This window comes from Phyllostomus hastatus, unplaced genomic scaffold, assembly GCF_019186645.2.
Source record: "Phyllostomus hastatus isolate PE091 unplaced genomic scaffold, TTU_PhHast_1.1 phas_contig_16, whole genome shotgun sequence".
Taxonomy (NCBI): domain Eukaryota; kingdom Metazoa; phylum Chordata; class Mammalia; order Chiroptera; family Phyllostomidae; genus Phyllostomus; species Phyllostomus hastatus.
In genome coordinates this window covers 22,268,072-22,292,973 of record NW_025333643.1, presented here as the reverse complement: position 1 = coordinate 22,292,973, position 24,902 = coordinate 22,268,072, and the positions used below count along the sequence as shown (strand labels likewise).

The 24,902-nt window shown below is 40.2% G+C and overlaps 1 protein-coding gene across 20 annotated transcripts in view; it reads left to right on the top strand.

The window, feature by feature from the left end:
- Positions 1–24,902, top strand: part of MAGI1 (membrane associated guanylate kinase, WW and PDZ domain containing 1) — a 607,797-nt gene that overhangs the window by 470,427 nt on the left and 112,468 nt on the right. For all 20 annotated transcript variants that reach the window (XM_045832041.1, XM_045832040.1, XM_045832039.1 and 17 more), the window contains exon 3: positions 8,851–8,970. In XM_045832041.1, the coding sequence (XP_045687997.1) occupies positions 8,851–8,970 (120 nt within the window). The remainder of the gene's footprint in view (positions 1–8,850; positions 8,971–24,902) is intronic.

Here is a 24,902-nt window from a genome sequence, read left to right as displayed (position 1 = left end):
CATGCTAATGTCTTCAGGAAACACTCTCACAGACACACCCAGAAATAATCTTTTACCAGATAACCACGCATCTTTTAACACAGTCAGGTTGACACATGAAAGTAACCTTCATTCATCCCTGTGCAGAGTCCTTGGAAGTGAAGAAGTGAGAGACCATAAGTCATGATCACCATGTGGAGCATTAAAGAACACATCGACAGCTTCAAAACTTTGGTTCTAGCACCCCTAGGATTAGGGTGCCCTTCTTTATTTCTTTTTATTTTAATCAGTCATGTCCTTTTTTAGTTGCTTTCCCATTTATGATGAGACATCAATTCTTACTGGATCTACAGGCCCAGTAGATCTGAGCTCTTTGAAGACAGGGACCTTACCTTTTCAGCTTTGTTCTGCTGGAAATGCAGCACAGCTGGTGTGTCTGTGTGTGTGAGATGCTCAGTGACACTAATGACATTTTGGTATACATTCATTCCTGTGACCATTCTGAGTGGCACAGCTGTCGCATCCAAGACCCAACAGTGTTATGGGTTTTCACCCCCTCTCCTTTGCTGCCCCTCCCCTGCACACACACACCAAGTTTAAGCCACAGAATATTTCCAGACCTTTCTGTGGTTCCATGACCACCTTGTCAAACTCTCTCCTGTTGTCCCATTGGAATTTTTTACACTCTTTAACATCCTCCTCTCACTTGGGTCTTCTCACATAGAGGTCTCTTTGATGGGGCCACTGAGAGTCTTCTTGATTTTCTCCTTAACATTACTTATTGTTCATTATTGTGATTACTTGCTTTTATCTTCCCCACAGAAACTTTAAGCTTTCTCAGAGAAGGTTCTGCATCTGTCTTGCTCACCCCCATCATCTTACACAGTATGTGGCCCATACATAGTAGGCACTTTAGAAATAGTTGTTGGAAGAATAAAAGAATGCAAGCATCCATTAGAAAGTGGGTGATGTTAAAAACTTATACCCTTACCAAGCCTCAGGACTATGAGTTACTGAGTAATTCCCTGGCACCTAACAAGTGCTTAATCAATAGTAGCTATTAATAATATTGTTCTGTGTTCCTTAACGAGGTGATACTTTCAATAGCCATGTTAGGGCCAAGATAGCCTTGTGCTTCCTATTTTTAGCTCTTTTCTCCTTCTCTTCAAATGCTTTCCAATTGTTCCTATTACGCCCCACAGTTACAGGCAGTCAGTTCAGACCCCCTTTTCCAAGGGACATGAATGTGAAAGGACACAAGCAAGAAGCCAGGTGACCTTGTGTTAAACTCAGACACATTCTCTTAGGAGAAAAGATCTGCTGGTCTTCTTTCCCAGTTCTCTGAGGATACTTCATGTTAACTGGCAGTATTAATGACACAAAAGCTTCAGTAAAAGTGAGTGCATTTTGTTTAAAAACTCTAGGAAGATCACAAGCAGTGCACATGCCAGTGGCTACACGTGTAAGTGCCTGGTGCCACATTGGAGGCACAGAAAGGAGTTGCTAGTGTTTTGAGTCCCTAACACGCATAAGGCTATGGTCAGTATTTGTAGGCATTATTTCCAAATCGCTGAGGAATAAAGAGATTTACATTCTTACTGTGATTGATTAGGCTCCCTAAGAAAAAGGCTTTTCATTCCCTTGGCATGTGAATTTGAGGGTCACTGTGCATGTCTGTTGTTTGTGGAGTGGTGTTCATTGTAGGGATGCACCATTCACCAGTTCATGGAGAATAGTTTGCACTGGACGTGCTACAAGGTTTGTATTTCTGGGAGGATGAAAAGAGGACAAGATCATTTGTGAATATGAGCCAAAGAGTCAGAACTTCCCTTCAGGAGGAAAACAGAAAGTCTGCCTAGCTGTAGGGTGTATGCCCCCTCCATTTTTCTTCTGAAACAGGATTGAAATAGTACACAGGCAGGACAATTAGCCAGAACACAGGGTTGCATTAACTGAAGGCCAGAATCCAAAGAATGATGCAGGTTTGACTTTGATGATATTTTGTGTGAATACAAAATAATACATATTGTAGCTATATCATAAGCATAGGGATTTTCACCATGATCATATCTTTAAGAACGGTATTGAGATTCACATCCCAGTTTTTAAGCCAGCCAAATCAAAGTCAGCTGAATATCAATTACACCTGTTGTTTGTTTCGGATGCTTAACTACACACTGGACACTGATGGGGTCTACAGCAGGGGAGTCTGGTTGGATGCTTATGCAGAACCCTGAGGTGTAGATATTTTACTAATAGGTATGGAGCAGTTAATATTTCCTTTTTACATGAATATGTGTGTGTGTGTGTGTGTGTGTGTGTGTGTGTGTGTTTATTCAGTTTATTTTGAAGGGAAGATATTGAGTAAATACCACTGCTGGTCCTGAGATTCAGTCAAGGGGTTTGAGTAGGTAGCTGAGTGAACACCATGTTCCACTGCCCTCCATCTTCATCGGCTGAAGGATGAGGAACATGAGGCCGTCCTGGGTATCTAACTATTTCAAGCAATGCAAGCACTTGTTTCATTATGGAAAATGATCTTTTCTTAACATGGAATTGCAAATATAATTTTTAAAGTCTTATTGTTAGATTTTGATAAGCAGGACCCAGATTAAGGTAATATCTAGCGATACTGAGTATTAGCAACTTAATTAATCTTCAGAGGGTGAGGATTCCTCTGTTAGCAGCCTGGCCTTGACACACAGTTCGGCTGGGTGCTAGCCAGGAACCTGATAGTGTTGGGAACATGGAGCCAAAGGAATGGTGTGACAGTGTCTTGCTCTAGAATGTTTTTGTTACTTCAACTCAATATTTCAAGAGAATTTCCAGTTGAATAAGGACGGAGAGCATATGAGCTCTGAATATGGTTTCTTTTCTGTAGCTGTGGTTTGTGGAGTTGGATAAGGAAGGTCACTTTCTGATTTCCGCTGCAAGGGCCACTCAAGCCAGGTATGTTAAAAGTTTATGAACCATAAAATGTGCTTAAGAAGCAAGCAGCCACTCAAGTCTAAAGGGGCAGATTTTGGGGGCACTGCTAATTCATACTGAGACATTCAGTAGGGCATAACTCAAATTAATTATTATCTAGGGGCTGAAAGGGTTGATAGTACAGTATTCATTGCTCTGGTACAAATCTTGTGGGTATTTTAAAACTTAAAAAGAACTCTGCTTAAGTGAGTTTGAGGTTTAAAACGAAGGCAGAAAAGTAGTACCACCTTTTCTCCACTTTATTTGTAGTATGCTCCACTAATGACTGTAAGCAGATATTGTTGACATCAATTCTGTCTGTCTGTGAGCTGGGAAACCTTGGAACATATGTTTATTTGACTCAGCTGGACCCTATATTTTTGTGTGTGCTTCTGAATAGACTAAGTTATTATTGAAATACTTAAGTAGGATACCCAAGAATTAAGTCTGTCAAGATTCCTTAAATGATTATTTTATTCAACTTATAAAATGCTAAAACAACTACATACACATGATACAATTCAATGTGAGAGGTGTTTAAATAATCATTTCCTCTCTTCCCATTTCTGAAACCACAATCCAAAGGTTACCACTGTTAAAGTTCTGGTATTATTCTACCCTCTTAACTGTTTATTAACTCATAAAATATTCAGTGTCCATAGGACTTTTTTAAAATAAAATGCAGTGACATTTTTGCATTTTATTCTATAATTTGTGTTATCACTCAACATTATAGACATTCCTTCTAGTAACTATATATCTAACTATCCTTTACATAGTAAACAAAATTTTAAGGGTGAAAATACCTATTTTATCAGCTATTCCTATATTAATGGGCACTCAGATGTTTTGTTTTGGAGGCTGCTTTTGTTTGGTTTAGTTCTCTACAAACCATGCTGTCACAAGTATTGGAGGAGGTTTTATTTCTAAGAGACCAGAGCCAATAGGAACTAAATAGAATTTTTAGTACAAAACAGAGTTAGACTAGATGATTTTTCAAAGCATATGAGTTTTTGAAAAGAAAGCTTTCCTGTGTGAGTATAAGACATCTGCTGTTTAATGTAAGTATGATTCTTGCTATTATTTTGAAAGCAGAAGTGCTTTGTGGGACATGAACCAGACCCGGTATAGTGCAGGCAACTTGCCCATATGGTTTAGATCTGCACTGACACACTGGTTGCCCCCCAGGCACATGTGGGTCTTCAAATTTAAACTTCTTACAATTCAGTTTCTCTGTTATAACCTCATTTGTCCATAGCCACATGTGACTAGCAGCTACCACATTAGCACAGATATGGACCATTTCTATGACAGCAGAAAGTTCCTTTGGACAGTGATGGTTTGGAAGGAGGACTGCCAAAATCAGAATGTCTACAGTGAAACCATTGTGCTGCCCAGCTTACTTATTATGTGACCTTGAGCAGGTTACTTCTCTGATTCTTAGCTTCCTCATCAATAAAATGAGTATAATAGTGACCCTGACTTCTGCCTTTCCTGTGAAGGTTATATACAATAGTGTTAAGTGTTTAACACCTTGCCTAAGGAAATATCCAATAAATGGAAGTTACTATTCTTTTCTTAGTATTTGATAATCTCTTTCCATTTTCTTTTTGAAAATGGAAGGTGGACACTGTATTTATTTATTTAAAGCTAATAATGAACAAGATATTATTGGGCCAATTTCTAGCTAGATGAGCAGGAAGGCAGTGTTGTAGGATGTAGAATACCCCAGTTTGTCATCCTGGTGATTTTTTTATATGCTGTTCCTGAAAAACATGATAGAATTTGTTTTACATCTCTTCTGCCAGGAAGTAGCCCTTCTGGCTTTGTTAGAAGCATGGTTTGTAATAATTGTACCCACCCCAGATGGCTTCTGAAAACCCTTTGAAATGCCATCTGCCAGGCGTGTGTCCAGCAGGCAGCCTGTCATTCTGCTGGAAGAAAAGAGGAGGCAGAGTCTCCTTCCTCCCTCACATCATTGAATGGAGCCCGGTCAGGTTGGCCCAGACCCAGGGCGTGTTGCTCAGAGGGTAACTGGGAGTCAACCTCCTACAAGCCTGCAGAGTGGGAAGGTTTTGACCAGTAATAAACCCTGAAGGTTTTGTGGGTGGAGACATGCTCCCCCTCCCCTACCCCAAAGGCCATCTACATATATTCATTTACATGGGAAAATGGTATCTGCTAGTTTTATTTTTTCTTCTAAAATGTAGCATTTTTGAAGTTTTCCCCTTTTTTTGAATCCTTTCAGGAAATTAAGACTCAGGGATGATTGTCTGGTTTGGTAAGACAAAAACCCAACAAATCTTTTGTTTGGTTTTGTTCATGCTCATTATTAGGTGGGAGTGTAGTGGGGGGTGGGTTAAGTTAATGGCAACATACAGAACCTATTTAGGACAGATCCTTTCACAGCAAGTTTCAGATTCTATTCTTGCACCGCACTGGAATTTCCCAATGTGATCTTTTCTAAGTAGCTGGCTGAACAGCTTTTCCACTTGATTCCAGGACATCACACTCCCATGCTTTGCTCCTGCCTTGCTGACTGCTGCCTCTGAGTCTCCATTGAGGATCTCCCTTCTTTGCCCAGTTTCTACATATCACAAGGTTTTAGTGTTCAACCCAAACTTTTTGGCTTCCTTGTTTCTACACTCTCTGTCCCTAAATTGGCTGTTTTTGTCTCTTGCCTTTAAGTACCATTGGTTTACAGATCACTCCCAAATTTATGTCCCAACCTTCAGTCTGATCTTCAGATTTATATAGTCAACTGTCAACAGCTCTCTACACCTCAAAAAGCACCTCAAACTTTACCTAATAGTTCACTTAATTCTTTTTCCCTAAAAATCATTTCTCCTATTTTCTTAATCTCTATAAATGGCAGTACCCATTTGTCCAGACCAAAATTTACATGTTAGTCTTTATTCTTCCATTTTTCTTACACACTATATCCACTCCATCAGCAAGTTCTGTCAAAGATACGGACCTAGCGTGGCCTAGTGAGTTGATGCACTTTTAACATGTCTATACTGTGGACTACATTACTGCTGTTTAAAATACTCAATAATTTGTGATAGAAATCCGAGTGCTTTGTGCCTCCTTCTTTCTACTGTTCTTGTCTTTGCCCTGATTTCTCTCCTGGACACTATAACAGCAGCTAACTGGCCTACTTCTGTTTTTTGCCACATGCCCCTGCCATTCTGCCCATAGACTGTTCTCTGTAAAGCCAGGTGATCTTTTAAAAATGAATCATGGTATCACCCTGCTCCAAATCCTCTAGTGCAGGGGTGTCCAACCTGCAGTCCATGGGCTGTATGCAGCTCAGGATAGCTATGAATGCAACCCAACACAAAATCATAAATTTACTTAAAACATTATGAGATTTTTTTTGTGTGTATGATTATGTGTCACAATGTACTTACTGTGTGGCCCAATACAACTTTTTTTCCAGTATGGTGCAGAGATGTCAAAAAGTTGGATACCCCTCCTAGTCACTACCCATCACACTTGTAATAAAATAGGAAGTGTTTTCTGTGGCTTACACAGCCTGGACCCTGGCTTTCCTTTCTAACTAACCTCTTTTCCATTGCTGGGCTGCAGTTTCTCTGTGCCTAACCCCTTCCTGGGATGGTCTTCCCATCGCCTTTGCAGGGCTTTCAATTTTGATGGCACCTCCCTAGCCAGGCTTTTCCTAATCACCTCTCTAAAGTCACTTCTCTACTCTCTACCTTCTTTCATTCTTCCAAGACACTTTCAAGCCCTTTAATCTATCTGAAATACTTTGTAATACTTTAACCTATGTTTTCTACAGAAGAATGATTTCCAGTTGAAATTAAATGCTATGTCTATTTCCATATCTATCTATTTTCTATCTTTCATAGTAAAATATAAATTCCATTAGGGCAGGGGCTTTGTGCTGTTTCATGAGTGTTTCTCAGTGACAGAATTAGTGTCGGACATCTATGGGGACCTCAGAAACTAATTATTAATCAATGGAAAATAGGATCTATGTAATGATGAATATAGAAACCATTTGAACTCAAAGATTCTACTAACTCGTTTAATTCTAACAATAACATAAATGATGTTACTGTTTCTAAACTATAATATCTGCTAATGATTATTGAACTAAGTCCTCTAAAAGGATTATTCCATGCAATAGACAGCAAACCTGTGGTAGAGGTCCCATTATGATCCCTATTCTGCAGGCGAGGAAACTGAGAAGTAACAGAAACTAGGGGACTTACCCAAAACCACAAGTTGGGGAGCCAGACCATGAACCCCTTGCTCACACTCCAGTCCCCTGCTAGTCTACACTACATGATACTCTTTATGTTTCTGGAGTTCCTACTAATGTGCCTGACACTGGAAGTTGAAAAGTAGTGAGCTTCCTTAAGGGACTTCTTTGTCATTGCATGCTAGGGAAGCCAGAAATGGGAACAAACTAGGAAATAGTACAAGAGTGGACTTCTGAGTACTGCACAAGCAGGCTGTGTTACCAGACAGCCCCAGCATGCTAGGTGTGATAAGCAAACATTTGTAATATAACCCTTCTATGGAAAATTTGCCACTATTGAAGGCACTCAGATTTTAGACATTAGAAAAATTGGGCTCATTTTAAAATGTATTTATCTTGAGTAAAATATGCAAAATGTGTTGAGTTTGTTTTTGTTTTTGTTTTTGTTTTTGTTTTTTGACTTAAGAAAATTATGGATGTCCACCATAGGTTTGTGGATATGATCAGTCATATAGGTAAGTGATCAGAGATTACACTGTGCTAGGAACATTAGAGTAACTAGGTATATACAGTTGGTTATTTAATTGTTTTGAAATTCATAGGAATAGAGGGAAATCTCTGCATTCTGTATATGAAAATATCGACCTTAAAGCTTCATAGGTGGTGGTGCCTTTCAAAAGGAACTATGTCAATTATATCCCCTAACTTGAACATGGAAGCAGAAATTACGTGTCTTGCTGATTCTGTGGGGTATTTTGGGGGGGAGGAGTGGTCTTTCATAATATTTAACATAGATTCCTAGTATGCTATACATAATTTCCTCTTGGTTATTTTCTTTTCTTGGTTTCTGTATAAACCACACAACTCCACAATGCTTCCACACTTTCAGTCAAGACTGAACTAAAATGATAAGTCTGTGCCTAGTACCTGAGCTGGGTCACTTACATTCTCTAGAAGCTCTATATTTATTATTTCACAAGAGGGATTGTTCTACTTATTAGTCATTGCCAGAATAACCAGCTTAATTCAAGGGGAGAATTTTCTAGCAAAATGCAGTATCCTTTCTCTCTAGTCAAAACTATGGGTTGCCTCTTTTTACCCAACATATTAATTACATGGAGAGCAGCAGCATTATTTAGTCCCTAGGAGATACCAACCACAGATCTTGGGCAATCACATTTCCCTAGTGATGTGTTTATGCAATGGGTGTCATTTTCATCAAAGGGCTTATTACATTGGAACTTGCCAAATGTACTGAGGAACACAAGAATCTTGAGGACTGTGATAAAAATATAAACCCCTTAGGCTTTGAGCTTAAGGTGGATCACTTTTTAGTACTTACCAGAGTCCTCAAAGCTGCTGCTGATGAATGTTGTATAAAATCCAGTTCACGTGCTTCACTCAGTGCGTTTTTGAAAGGATAAAACTCTCCTTGGGTTACTGCACTGTGCTTGGTTTTCTCCTGCTCCTATTTGAGAGTCCCAGGCACTGGCTGGTGGAGGTAAGGATGTCATTCTGTTAGACATTGTCTTCACCAGGTCCCTGTCTGGGCAGATCAGTTTCAGAGTCTTCAGTAGTTCAGCTTACTCAACAGGTTATTTTAATTACACCTGGATGTGGAGCTTCCTGCTTTAGGTGACTGATGGATTCTTGTGTCTGTGTCTTTTTTGCTGTAGGCACAACCCGGGCTCGGAGGGAAGGAGAAGTGCCTGGCGTGGACTACAACTTTCTGACTGTGAAGGAATTCCTGGACCTTGAGCAGAGTGGGACTCTTCTGGAAGTCGGCACCTATGAAGGTGAGCTTAAAATGTGTGGCAGTGACAAGGACACAGGAGATCCAGGGCTATCCAGGCAGAAATGCTTTGTGGACTAGTGAGGTCTAAACAACTAATATTGCAGTTCACCTTAATGTGAATAATAAAATACATGAAATAAAACTTTGTTTAGCTCTTTAAAAGTAGTTTTGGGGTTTTTTTCTTCTGTGAATTTCTCATTTAATTATTTTAAATATTTGTGTTTTGTTTTTTAATGTGAGCATGTGCGGTATTAGAAGGAAGGTGAACAAGAATCATGATCAGCCACAAAATGTGACCTTATTGGTAGTGTTGTTTTAACCTTGAAGGAATGAAATATCATTTTTACCACTAATTGATTTTTAATGGATTTTTTGAGTAGATAATACATTTTCATGGTTCATAAAGCAAACTATTTCAAAAATATTCAATAACTAATCTCTTTCCTATACCTGTTTTCCACTTGCCTAATTTCCAGTGCTTTTTCCTCCCAGCATTACAACCAATGTTATTAGTTTCTGATTACTGTTCTGAAGTTTCTTTATGTAAATACAGGTGTGTGTGTGTACATACACATATGTTTTTTATGTGTATGTGTTCATATTTCTTTCCTGTTTTACCTAACAGGTAGTATATAATACATACATGGCATTTGGAACCTTGCTGTTTTATTCAATAGTATGTCTTATCGGTCTTTGCAATTCAGTAATAGAGCACTTCTTGTTTTATTTTTCAGTGGCTGTATAATCTTTTTGTATGGGCATATCATCATTTATTAAACTGGTTCCTGTTGGATAAATATTTTTAATATTTTAAAACACTGAACAATTGCATTGAATAACATGGGCATGAATCATTTCACACAAATGAAAATATATCTATAGGATAAGATACCACAAATGAGATTATAAGGTCAAAGCCAAATGTGGGGAAAAAATTTAACTTACATTTTATGGAACAGTATTATAGCTTGATTGTTCTATTGGGTGTTATTATTTGAGACAGGAGGACATAATATGATACTATTACCTAGGTCAATTACTAACTTAGTCAAATTATTATTGTATCTCTTTATGAATGCTAAACATTTGGATTTATTGCATGATTATAGGGGCATTTTCAAGATTGGGTTTACAAACAGAGTAAAATACAAAGTTGACTATTATTTTATTAGGGACATGGCCTTGATGTGAGAACAACCCCTGTTCCAGGCAGAGGCTAACAGTTAAGTGATGATGAATCTTAAGTGTGCTGATTTCCAAATTGTGAATATATAATGGACATTGTTTAGATGTTAATCAAATTTCTGATTATGAACTCAGGAATATTTCCTTTGAGCATTGCTAACTGTCAGTTATCTTAGTATCCTTTAGGTTGAGGGGCTAGGAGGGGATCTCAGAATGCCCAAAGCAAGATGCTTCATTAAGGACTAGGAGTAAGGGGAGGGGAGGGAGGAATACTAGGAACATCTTCTATGTGTGGTCTTATAGATGTGAATCTAGTTAAGTGGCTGAGGACAAAACAAATGTGAATCCTATTTGGTTAGCAGAAAATGAATAGTCCTTTTCTGAAATCAGTTACTAAGCCCACCTGGGGAGCTTGAGTCCCTTAGTATGAAAAACATCCATTTGCATTTTGGGAGAGGTTAAGACTAAGAGTGGTTGTGCAAAGCCAAAGAGTATTGGGCTGAAAGGGAAAAGAATTTGACCTGGACAACAGCTGGTTTGGGAAAAAAGGAAAATGAACTCATTTGAGCTGTTTATGTTGCAGGTGACACAGAGGTGGAATCATTTTCTTTTCCCATTTAATCTTACTGCTTTGACAGAGGTAGTTATTATCACCAATTTTTAGATGGGGATGCTGAGGCCAAGTAGCACTTAGGAATTTTCTCAAGGTTTACTTTATCAAGGCCATACAGCTAGTTCTAGAATATTAGAGCCAGGAACAAAAACCAGCTCAGTTTGACACATCCCATACTCTTTTCTGAAAATCTTAAAAAAGGAATATCCTAGATGTAACTAAAAAGTTGGAAAAACAACCCATTAGTAGCTTAGCTTAACTTCCTGGTATGTAGCAACACAGAGATGTTTTTCAAAAAATGTCTGATCAACTTGCAGCCAAGATGGAGGTGTAGGTAGATGCACTGTGCTTCCTTGCACAACCAAAAGAAGGACAACAACAATTTAAAAACAAACAACAACCATAACTTACAGAAAATTGAACTGCATGGAAGTCTGACAGCCAAAGAGTTAAAGAAGACACATTCATCCAGACCAGTAGGAGAGGCAGAGATGGGCAGCTGGGAGGAGAGGGCTCGCAGCAAGGTGGCAGATTGTGGACAGGTGCACAAGGAGGATGGCAGACCTGGTGGTCCCACATTTGCGTGCAGGCTAAACTGGGTAGCAGGATAGACCATGCAACCCAGGGTCCCAATGTGTGGAAATAAAGCCTCAAAACTGATTGAAAGCCTCAAAAAAGATTGAAAACACCTGTGGGGGTTGAGGTGCCAGGAGAAACTCCCAGTCTCACAGGAGAGTTCATTGGAGAAGCCCACAGGGTCCTAGTATATACACAAATCTAGCCACATGGGAATCAGGACCAGAAGGGCCCAATTTGCTTGTGGGAAGTGGGAGAAGTGACTAAAATCGGGTAGAGAGTGAAGCAAGTGCCATTATTCTCTCTCAGACCCCTTCCCCACATACAGCATCACAACACAGCAATGTGGGTTGCCCCCCCCCACCCCACTGAACACCTAAGGCTCCACCCCTCAGTATGTAACAGGCACATTAAGACAAAAAATGTGGCCCAAACAACAGAACAGTTTAAAGCTCCAGAGTAAATACAACTAAGCAACAGAGAGATAGCCAACCTATCAGATGCATAGTTCAAAACATTAGTAATCAGGATGCTCACAGAACTGGTTGAATTTGGTCACAAATTAGATGAAAAAATGAAGGTTACGATAAGTGAAATAAAGGAAACTATACAGAGAACCAATAGTGATGGGAAAGAAACTGGGACTCTAATCAACAGTGTTGACCAGAAGGAAGAAAGAAACATTCAACCAGAAAAGAATGAAGAAATGAGAATTCAAAAAATGAGGAGAGGCTTAGGAACTTCCAGGACATCTTTAAACATTCCTACATCTGAATTATAGGGGTACCAGAAGGGGAAGAGGAAGAGCAACAAGTGGAAAAGTTATTTGAACAAATAATAAAGGAGAACTTCCCCAGTCTGGCAAAAGGAAATAGACTTTCAGGAAGACCAGGAAGCTCAGAGAGTCCCAAAGAAGTTGGACCCAAAGAGGAACACACCAAGGCACATCATAATTACATTATTCAAGATTAAAGACGAGAAGAGAATCTTAAAAGTGGCAAGAGAAAAGGAGACAGTTATCTATAAAAGAGTTCCCATAAGACTGTCAGCTGACTTCTCAAAAGAGACCTTTCAGGCAAGAAGGGGCTGGAAAGAAGTATTCCAGGTCATGAAAGGCAAGGACCTACATCCAACATTGCTCTATCTAGCAAAGCTATTATTTGGAATGGAAGGGCAGATAAATTCCTTCTCAGACAAGGTCAAGTTGAACTGATAAATGTTAAATATGAAATGTTAAAGGGACTTGTCTAAGAAAAAGAAGATAAAAAATGTGTACAGTAAAATGACAGCAAACTCACAATTATTAACAACCATACCTAAAACAAAAACAAACTAAGCAAACAACTAGAACAGGAACAGAACCACAAACAAGGAGATCACATGGAGGGTTACCAACAGGGGAGTGGGAGGGGGAGAGAGTGAAAAAAGATACAGAGAATAAATGGCATAGATGGTAAGTAGAAAATAGACAGAGGGAGGGTAAGAATAGTATGGGAATGTAGAAGTCAAAGAACTTATATGTATGACCCACGAACATGAACTAAAGAGGGGCAATGTGGGTAGGAGGGGAGTGAAGGGGGGAAAACAGGACAACTGTAATAGCATAATCAATAAAATATATCTTTAAAAATGTCTGATCATCTCATATGAAACAGGTTTTCATTGAATGTTGCTTAGCTATTTTGGAGTTGAAATTTTCTTATGCCCAAGATTAATCCATTCCATTTTAAGGCATTTGACTGCACTGTATTTTAAGTCTTTGACCTTTTAGCTGTATAATTTACCTACCATATGAGATGGCTCATCATATTTTGGGACCGACCAGAGTCTACGATGTTGACTCCCATAAGCTGAAAGCAAAGTGGAATTTTTATTAAATGCCAGGTACTGTGACAGGAATAGGCTTGGCTAGAGTTTTGAGAGCTTCCTCTACCTTTGTGTGCTCTGAACCACCCCTCCATGCTGGGCTCCAAAGGGGTGCACACTGACTTTGCCTGGGTTTGAATCTTGGCCCATCTGCTGTTCAGCTGTATGCCTCTCACAAGTTAATTAATGCTCCATGTCTCCATTTCACTTTGGAAAAATGAGGATAATAATCATGCCTCATCATAGGTAGGATGAAATGATACAATAATGGGAAAGGGCTGAGCCTAGTGTCTGATACATGCAAGCTTTCAGTCAGCATTAGCTCTTGTACCATTTGTTTACACACATGACTGGTCCTAAGTTGCCACCTGGGGGCATTCCCTTCCTCTTCTACTGGTCAGTAAGCCAACAGATTTGCCAGGAAAATAGCTTTATGTACTTTCCAGGGACTCACCATCTTTTTTCCCTGCTCAATTTTTTTCCCTTGCCTTATCCTGGCTCCAGAGAGGAGAACTATATTGCAACAACACAAAATACTCTTTAAAGTAGGACACTTGAAACATTTTTAAGTAAGAGAAATAAATGTACATGATGGAATACTTCCTATGGTAAGGAACCTTCAAATATTTAAGTCCCATTGCTTTCCCTCCTCCCTGTAGGTAGCCACTGTTACTGGATCTAGTGCAAAGATTCAGAGAACTTATGCATAAATGGCATATACATATGTGTTCTTCTTTATTTCACTTTGTGCTTGCCCTTCACACTTACATATCTGGAAGGTCTTTCCACATCACCCCATACAATTCCACTTCATGCTTTATAAATGCGGCACAGTATCCCAGTATATGAATATATGTAATTTATTTAACCAGTTGCCCTGTAGTAGCTGGACACCTAAGGTGTTTTTGTAAACAATGCTGCAGTGAGCTTTCCTGTGCAGTATTTCACTACACTTTTGAATATATCTATAGATTAAGTTTCTGGCAGTGCAGTTTTAAGGCAAGACCTTTTAAACAAGTACAGTTTGTTTCAACAAGTATATATTGAACATTTACTTTGGGTCATTGTCCTGAGCCACGGAGTGTGATGACCAGGGCAGAAGACCAAAGCAGCTCTGCCTTGAAGGTGCTTAGGCTTTTTAGTTACTTATGTTTGCCAACACTTGTCCATTGTATGCTATGTGCTAGGTGCTGTTCAAAGGGTGTTACATTCACTAACTGACTCCATGACCCAACAATCCTATGAGGTAGTTATAATTTATCCCCATTTTACAGAAAAGAAATATGAGGCACAGAAATGCCAGTTATCTTTTTTTATAATTTTTAATTTTTCAATTATAGTTGACATACTTATCCCTTTGAGTATTTCATGCCAATCCCTTCTGGCCTGCAAAGTTTCTGTTGAGAAATCAGCTGGAAGTCTGATGGTAGCTCCATTGTAGGTACTAACTGCTTTTCTCTTGCTGCATCTTTAAATTTGGCATTTTAATTACAATGTGTCTTGGTGTGGGCCTCTCTAGGTTCATCCTGTTTAGGACTCTCTACACTTCCTGGGCTATTTCTTTTGCCAGGTTTTCCATCATTATTTATTCAAATAGGTTTTCAATTTCATTCTCTCTCTCTTCTCCTTATGGTACCCCAATGTTGATAATGTTGGTATGCTTGATATTGTGCCAGAGGCCCCTTAAACTATTCTCATGTTTTGTTTGTTTCTTTGTTGCTATCCTGATTGGGTGTTTTCTGCTTGCTTATCTTCCAAATCACTGATTCAATCCTCTACTACATGCACATAATCTGTTGTACTATTCATTTCTGAATGGTTCTTTTTATGCTTTCTACCTCCATTTTTATGTTTCCTATCTCTTTATTGGAGTTCTCATTAAGTTCCTTTTTTGTTACCCTAAGTTTATTGAGAATCCTTATAACCAGTGTTACAAACTCTACATCTGGTTGATTATTTTTCTCCACTTTGTTTAGTTCTTTTTTTAAAGATTTTATTTATTTATTTTTAGACAGAGGGGAAGGGAGGGAGAGAGAGAGAAATATCAATGTGTACTTGCCTCTCGCATGTTCCCTACTAGGGATCTGGCCCGCAACCCAGGCATGTGCCCTGGCTGGGAATCTAACCAGTGACCCTTTGGTTTGCAGGCCAGCACTCAGTCCACTGAGCCATACCAGACAGGGCCATTTTGTTTAGTTCTTTTTCTAGAGTTTTGATGTGTTCTTTCATTTGTGACATGTTTCTTTGTCTCCTCATTTAGTCTGCCTTTCTTTGTTTGTTTCTATATATTAGGAATAGCTGCTATGCCTTCCAGTCTTGGGACAGTGGCCTATGGGGCCCAGTAGCACAGTCTCCCTGATCTCCTGAGCCTCGTGGTCTGGGAGTGTTGCTTGTGTGGGTTGTTTGTGGCCTCCTGTTGTAAATGAGGCATGATTGCTATTGGCACATCAATGGGAGGGATTGTCTCTCAACCTGAGTGGTTGAGAACTGGCCATTACTACAGTGGACCTATTGTTCAGGATTTGCTTTAGCGAGACTCTGGTGCCTGCCAAGTCTGCCCTTTAGGTGTGTGGTTTGTGGAGGTGGTTGGGTGGTGCTCTGGTGTTGTCTGAAGCAGAACAATGAGTGTGTTATTTCTAGGACCTATTTGGAGGGTCTTTGTTGCAGGCCAAGTTCAGTCAGTGCCTGTGCCCTACCCCATGCTACTTGGTATGAGCCACAAAGTGATCTGCAAATGGTTGTCACTTGTGCTAGACTTGGAGGTCTACAAGAGGCTAAGCTGCAAACTGAGGCCAGCTACTGCTAGTGCCAGGCCTGGAGCTGCTTAGCTAAAGGTTTGGGGCATGCCAAGGTCAGATAATACTTGTTTGTGGTTTGTGGACCTTTGAGAGGTTTTGGAAAGGTCTGCAGCATGAGCCAAAACAGGCCATTTGTATGAAAAAGCCACTGGGAGCAACTTGGTTGGGCCCACAAGTTGGGAGGGGTTGGGTGTCTTGGAATCAGCAAGGCAGGATGAACGGTATTAGTCAGGTTCATGGAGGCTCATAGATTTGGTGCTTACCTGTCTGCTCTGTACGGGGAGGGTTCAACAGAGGAACATTGGCCTCTGCCAGCATTCTGTCTGGGAGAATGCTGTCCCTCCAACCCTCACCCTGAAGCTAGACAAATGCATTTCTCCCCCTATGTTTCATGCACCTTTCTAGCTGCTGTCCCAGTGTTAGAGCTCAGAGCAAGTGAGTCCACCAATGAGTAAGTCTGTGTGCAGGCCCTTTAAGAGGAATGCATGGACCTCCAGCATCTTCTGCTTCAGCCACAATTTCCCCTGGATTTCATAGCCAAAAGTTATGGGGAATTCTGTTCCAGGCACTGGAATTCTGGACTAGGGATCTTAGTGTGGGGGGTGGGGGTCAAGGACCTCTGTAGCCAAACTATCCCTCCTGATTTTTAACACCACATGTGGGTCTAGGACCAGCCCATTCTGCATTTCTGCCCCTCCTACCAGTCTCGTCATGACTTCTGTGTATCCTTAGTTATAGGATGTTTGTTCAACTAGACCTCAAGTGGTTTTCAGTAATGGATGTTCTGTAGTTTAGTTGTAATTTTGAAGTGGTTGTGGGAGGAGGTGAGTACCATGTTTGTATACTCTGCCATCTCGACCAGAGGTCTCAGTTATCTTTTTTAAGTTCACGTGATGAGCTCCAGGTAAAGATGAAATCCAAACCAAGGCAGTCTGGCTCCAGGGTCCATACTCTTCAGCCCCTCGATCTCGTGAGGCAATTAAATTTCATCATATTTCAAGACAAGTGATAATTGTTCTGAGAAGGGAAAAATAGGGCACTCCAGAAGCAGGTAAAAAAATTATCTCATCTAATCCCAAATCAGCAGAGTCCCTTAGGAAGTGATATTTGAACTGAAGCTTGTCAGAAGATTTCATGAGCTTAAGTGACAGGCTTAGGACTATGTTTCAGTTCAAAATCATCACTGGCCATGACACCTGAATCCAGAGAAAGCAAGGTGATGAACAAAGACAAGTTTAGAATGATGTGTCCTCAAGAAGGAGGGACAAGGCACCATGTCCTCTTTTTTTTTTTTTTAAAGAACCAGTGCTATCCAATAGAACTTTCTCAAGTGATAAACATGAATAGTCAGTATTCTGAGATGTCCAGCATGGTAACCACTAGTCACATGTGTCTGTTGCAACTGAGAAACCGCATTATAATTTAATTTAACAAGTTTCACATGTGCCTGGTGGCTGCCATATTTTACAGTGCAATTCTAGAATAATAGCTTCTGCAAGGAAGTGTAAGGACTTCTTCAGAAAGATTTTTCTGTTCTCACCCAGCTGACTTCAGGGAGCTGAGTACATCTCTAAGTGTTAAGCTCCTTTAAAAAAAGTATAATTTTAAATTGTCCCTAAAATAATGTCACTACAGAGGAGTGATGATCATCCTTTGTGAATACATTCAGCGGCATGCGATATGGCAGACAAATAGAGTGAACCAATGAAACCTCAAGGCCTGATAACCTTTTTTTAGGCCTAATATTTGTTTGGGGTTTGGAATTGCAAGGCTGTAAGATTTTAAAGCTAGAAATGTGGTAATGTTTATTCTTCAGGTTATAAAACTAAGATCCAGAGAGACTGGTCAAGACACTGAAGGGAGTTGGGGTACAAAGCCTGACCAAATGCTTGTCACCTAGGTCATGTCCCAGGCAGGACTTGAATGCCAGTATTTCCCATGTCTGCTGCCTGAATATTGACATTTGTTTTATAGATTCTATTACAAATTGTTCATTCATTAAAGATGAAATACTGTGCAAAACCAGATATGATCATTGTCCTGGATCTTAAAGTCTAGTGCATGAGGTACATTACTTAAATAATCACAGAAATAAATATACTATTGTAAATTTTAGGAACTATAAAGGAGACTATGGGATGGAGAGATTTGATCTCTGTGGATTTGGGAAGAGCTTCCCCTGTAGAAGTAATATTTGAGGTGGCCTCTAATGGTTGAGCTGGAGTCAAGTTGCTAGATTTAGCAAATAAATATATAAAAGACTCAATCTGGCATTTTGTTTGACAGCCCTAGTTGGAGTTAGTTTTGGACCACATTGGTTGTGGTGGTGGTAATCAGTCAATTAATATAGAAATACTTACGTGATTGAAAAGCTGGACTAGGTAAAGTGTTGGTTATCATAATAAGGGGGGAAAGAAGCAAGTGATGATAACCCTCTGAGGATGACTAGGATGACTCCTAGTTTCTTCTGTGCATAACTGGATAGATGGTATTACCATTTGCTGAAATGTGAAACACTGGAGAAGGCCAGATGTGGTGGGAAGGGGCAGTGTTGCACGTGGGTCACCGGCCAGCAGTGACCACGGAACGCTGTGGATGGCTCGACGATAAACACGCGAGAAAAAACAACATGCACAGAGACAGACTAGTTTCTGTGGGGAAGTAGGGACGAAATGGCCACCTCCCCTAGTGGGGAGCGCGCCGATTTACAGTCCATACCTGCTTTTATTGGGCTCATTCTGCATAATAATTCAGGTAAAGTACAGTACTCATTAGGGGAAGTAAGGGACCATAGAAAATAAAGAACTCTGCCGGTCTATTGAGTCGGGGTCAAAGAGCTGTAAGACTGAGGAACAAAATAACTTCCTCCTAAGACCCTTCTCATTCAACTGAGAGCATTCTAAACAAAGAAGGTTTCACAGTAATTTACATGTTCTTTCTTAGGCCTTAGGTGCGGATCACCCCGGGGAATCCGCACTTCTCAGTACAGAGCTGCACCACCCTGTCATTGTTTCAGGCTTAGGTGGAGCAAAGGAACTAAGGCAACCAAGAGACAAGGAGGTTTTTTCCCAGACGCTGAGAACTCAGGCTATGTCAAAGCCGAGGAGCGAGGGTCCATCACCCCCTTTTGCTGCAGCCCCCCAAGTCCTTCTTTTGGGGGGCCTCCCAAAGTGATCATGCCTGGCTTAGGTCGTTCCCCCTGTGGGGAATCTTACCTGTCTTTGGCTAACCGACCAAGCTTTTTGGGGTTCAGTCATGAATAAAGCAGCAGAAGCAGCATTCCTGCCAGGGAGGTAAGCTTTTGTCTCCTTGCTGGCTTACAGTTCCAAGGGTGTTCCCTTAGCCTTAGCCTAGGCGGGGGTTTCAGCTTCTGATACCAGTCAGGGCGGTTCCCAACAGGGCAGGGGCTCCTTGATGAAACTGCCCAGCCCCACCAGCTATAATGCCAACAGTCATGTAGACCCCAACAGAGTTGAGGCTATTTTTGGTTATGTAAGGAACCCAACTAGCACCCCTCACAAGGCAAAGAGCTTGAAATTGATTTCCACTTTGCATTGGAACCAACTTCTCTTTCTGTCACTAGACAGAATCAGTATCAAGACAAGTCAAGGCAAAGAGGACAAGAGTAAATGTGTCTTTCCTCTTTGGTCCATCTTCCTAATAGTGACATTCATGTATTTGACATGATGCTGGAAATCAGTTACAGCAACTCCCTTTTGCCTTGCTTTCATTTTTTTGTTTTTCCCTCTTGTCAGTATTTCTCAGCAACACAGGTTGCTGCCTCAGCTAGACTGTGGGACTTCTCCAGGAGAAAGTTTACAAGGGACACACTCTTCCGTGGGGGAGGTTCCAAGCATGCCAGTTTTTACAAATGCTTCTGGGTGGAAGAGGCTGATTATGCACTCTGAGCACTGCAGAGATTTTCCCTGGGCTTGGAAGTGTAGTGCCAGTGTGACATTTCAAATTGAAGTTAAGGGTTGCATATTTCTGCATGCTAATTAGAAGGGGAATGTCAGCATTCAATAATGTTATTGTTTTGCTTCCTAGAAGGTCTGCATAAAAGCAGCTGCATGGACATAACTTTGGGGGGACTCGGATAAAGAAGGGGTGAAGAGAGTTCTTGTTTGTCATTAAGGAAAGTGAGACGGGCTGGAGTCTTACTCTTTGGCAGGCCTTGGAAGCCTCTGTTATAATAAGCGCTGTTGGCAAACTCCACCATAGAATGGCCTCTGTTGATAATGAAAATAACCAGAGAGAATCTGTGTTGCTATTGGCTGTTCCTCTGCATAAGAAGAGGAGGAGGCCTGGGGCCAGGGACATTTCACTTGCTTCCCTATTCTGAGAGCCCGGAAGATTTTTAAAGTTGAGAGCATATATGTTGAAAACACACAAACCTGTGCGTAAATACCATTCATCACTTAACACATTGTGTGAATTTAAGCTTCTTTATATGAAAATAGAAATACTAATGACATTTTTCTGTAGGGTTGTTAATGAAGATTAGAGTAAGTAAATATAAGGCTAGTGGCATTTGGTAGGTACATAATAAATGTAGCTTTGGTTAATTTTCTCTGAATATGTGTTTTGATAACAATACCCTCTTCTACAGTGTAAAGCTTTTATCTGCCTCAAACATCTGGTACAATTTAAGACTGCTGGGGTTTGCTCCATGCTAACCTTGTCCCAAACACATTGCTGAGTACTTTATGTATATCACCTAATTTAGTCTTCATGAAACCTCTATTGATGGGTGCTATTCCTGTCTTTGTTTTATACCGTGGGAACTGAGTCTGGGAAGAGGGAGGTCCCTTACCTGCTCAGGGTAACAAAACTATTAACTTGCATTGCCCTTTTTGGTCTTATATTTAAAGCCAAATGACTCTGGCAAGAACAAACATCTAATTATAGGATGTTGGCTTATCAACCTTCTGTGCACACAAATCATAGTCTGTAAGGCAAGCAGAGCAGCTAGGAAAAGGAAGAGCTAAAAGAAAGTGATGAGGGTTTTATGAATGATGCCATCAAGTGTTGAGCTAGCAAGGGGTGATGGGAAGTGATGCGGATCTGAGGTGATTCACATGTAATTGGACTGAAAAGAAATTGCCCTAAGTCATGCTCTATTAAAAACCAGACCCACAGCATAGCGACTCATGGCTGCAATTTATGGGTGCTGTCTCCCTGTGTTCAGTTGCTCATGCTACAAAGAACTGAGTGACCTGGCACCATGTTAGGTATGGGCATGCGGTGGTGCATAAGAGCAGATGTAGTCCCTGCCCTCAAGGACTTCATAGTCCACAGGTAAGGACAGGTATTGATTAATTAAACAGTTTGATAAATACAGCAAAGGGAGTTGGGAAGGAGAGGCACATAGTTCCCTGAGGACACATAAGAACTTCTAACAGCAGCTCTGATCCAGTATGTGGGGTCAGATACAGTCCCTGAGAATGAGTTTGTGACAGTGGGAAAAGAAGCAGGAGAAGGGTGTTAACCAGAGAGAGGAGCAGGTGCAAGAGCTGTGAGGTGAGCACAGCTTGCACATGGGGCTGAAGGAAAACCAGTGGGATCAGAGCAGAAGGAGCAGTGGAGAATGACTGTGAAACGTGCCTGCAGAGCCAGGAAGGTTAGTTATGCATGGCCTTGGGCCAAGGTGAAAACAGATATGCTGGATGTCTGTGTCTTTACATTCTCTGTGTGGACCTGTACACCAACCCCCTGCCTAATAAAACTGTATTTTACCCCCTTGGGGCTGACATTGTCCCATTGAAAATGTATGCTCTAGATTCCTAACTATTGGTGATCACTACCATCATATTCTTCTCATTTCCAAAAGCTTTTTCTATAATAAGACAGACAAGTCTCTCCCTTCCCCTACCTGGGACTTCGAAACAAAGGGCCTGAGTGCTGCTTAGTGTGGACCAGTCAGGTTGAAGCTAAGAAAGGCATTTCTGCTACTTTGAGTGTCATTGTTCTTCATCCACTGTCCTGTTTGTTTACCTTACTATGCAAAGGGTAGTCCATGGACCAGCTTCATCAGCATCACCTGAGTATTGCTATAAACTCCAAACTTCAGGCCCCACCCTGACCTACTGAATCATTTAATGTGTAACTTTATTATTTGCACAAAGTTTAAGAACACCGATATATACCATGCAGAACAATTGTGAAGATAGTGTTTTAGTCCCATTTTTGCATTTTATTGGTGGTGCCTAGCATAGTGTCTGGCACAAAAAGCTTCTCTGTAAGGAAATAAATGAGTGAATACTAAATTTGTACAAAGTGAGAGGTGGTATAGATTTAATTCAGTCTCACTTAAAACTCAGGGTACAGTTCTCCTTAAATATTTTATCAAGCTCTAAGAATTGATTTGCAGCCCCCATTAATTTTTAAGTGCATATCAGAAAATGTTTTCTTTGGCTTGGTGGTATCCAAAGTTTCTGCCTGTTAATTAAGACCAGCAGTGGCTTCCCATACAATGTGCCCTGCCCTTCCCCTCTGTCCAGCTGCCATCCATGTTGAGTTTTATTATAGAGCCAGTTCTGAAAATAGCAAGAGAGACACACACATTCCCACTTGGGAGAGAGCCCGGTCACCTCCGGAGGTGCATGTTGGCTGACGTGGAGAGTAGGGGGAGTCCAGCTCATGTCTCCTAGAAACTGTGCAGCCTGCCAAGTGATGAACCAAATTAATTTTTTAATCATTTATAATTCTTCACATGATTTTTATTTAATACCATTAAGTGATCCATGTATTCTTCACAGTGAGTCTCTTGTGCATACTCTGTAAAAATTGTGTTTCTGCTGTGGCTGGGCTTGGCCTGATTATTTATGACCAGACTGCAAAGTATTGATGAGGTAGAGAGTTTTGTGGAAGGGAGGAGATGTGAATTCAAATTCTGGGGAAGGGGGCAGGCATGGGGATTTGGCAGGTAGAGTGAGAGAGTGAGTAGAGTGGAATAGGGTGGCTGAGGTAGTGGAGACCTCTGGTAACTGGCAAATTTGGGGGGACTGCATAATCTGAAACATTCAGTTTTTATAATAAATTTAGTCACTAATTCATAATTATATTTTTAAATATGAAAATTCACATCTGCAAAGGAAAGTCGAACACTTTGCAATTAGAAACCACTAAGTAGAAGCCTTTCTATAAAGGTTGTAGTGATATGGAAAGTGAGAAATGCTAGAGCAATTTGAATGACAGCACCATCTCCTGTTTGCCACAGCTTATAGTTTACGGGATACCTTCAAGAAAGTTATATTATTTGATCTTTATAATAATGCTGTGAGGTTGCTAGGGCTGGTGTTGTTTCAGAGAGAAATTTCCCATTTCACAGAGAAAGTATTAGATTGAGTATGAAAAACTTGCCCAAAGTTATTTGGTTATTGGTAGATTCTCTCGCTTATTCCTTTATATCAAGGAAAAATACTTGCCTCCCAGGTGACAGGCACTTGAGACACATTGTCTCATTAATCCTCCCAACAGGTGTAACAAGCTTCATTTTAAAAATTAGAAACCTACACCATCAGCATTAATAAACTTTTATCAAGCCTTAACCTAGTGGCTGTAGCATGGGCTAAAGGCTTCAAATGGACTATCTCACTGTATCCCCATAACAGATATTCTAGGTCTAACCTAGGTACTCTTAGAATCCCAATTTTACAGAAGAGAACATGATTTTTCCCAGAATGGTGAACTGTCTTGCCCAATGTGCAGGCAGTGAGGCTGGAGTTTGAACTACCGCTATAGTGGTAGTAGTTTGAGTACTGCAAAGGCCCCTTCATTAGGTTCACCCACATGAAACTGCTGCTGTTGACAGCTTGTCTTCTGCAACAGCAATTTCATATGGTTCAACTTAATGAAATGCACCTTGTCTGTCTCCAATCAATCTTAAACTAATTTCCAGAAACAGGAAAAACTATGAACAGGTAGATTGTTTGGGGGTGTTTTTGTGTTTTTAGCTGTGTTCAGAAATCATCTAATCATTTATTAACTTAAGAAAGACCCTGAACTTGAAAACTGAGGAAAATCCACATTTATTTGTTAGATTTAGGTACACCTTTTATTTTCCAAACATTTATTTCTGTCATAAGCTGAGAGTTTCTAAGTTTTAATTGATACTTAAATGACAATATCTTTGTGAGTGTTACTTCAGTTTAATGCCACTGAAAATTGGTATGATTGTAAAGTTATAATTATAAAATTATGAATTAAGGGACCCAACTTTTAGTCACATCTTTTAGTGGAAGGCTCTTATTTATAGATTTCACCTTAGTTTAACCTGTTTATCAAAAATATGCATGATGTTTTAGTGTAATGGGAAGGAATTAGAATTAAATGCAGTAAAGTTTTGTTTCTATTTTTTGTTCACTGTAAAGATTTTTTAAAAAATAGCTGCTTTACTTTCCTAAACCTCACTAAAGGTCTCCTGTTAATGGAAAAGGCCTGGGACGTCCTCCAATGTAACCTCTGTAGAAGTGCAAGCTGAGTCTTGGTTCACGTATGTGTGCCTTCTTCCTTGCACATATCCATTAGCTCCTAAAAATACACATCAGGTGCCATTCTTCTAGCTAGTTCTGCTTAGCCCCTGTACCTTTTGAGTTGGAAGCCTGAAAGAAATTTAAGAGATTGATACATCTATCACCTTTTGTGAAAGAACTGCAGTGCCTGAGTATGGTTCACCAGAATGTGTGTATGAGGTTTGTCTGGTACCCTTCAAATTCAAATATGGTGCTCTTTACTGTACTGCACTTCTAATTTAAGTGTTTAGCATTCCTCTACTGATGAGTATTACACCTCTGTCAAAGAAAGTAGTTGTATATATCCATGAATTTAGTGATTCAAAAATATTTTAGAGAAATAATACTAATTAAACTTTTTAATTATAAAGATTCGGCTCGA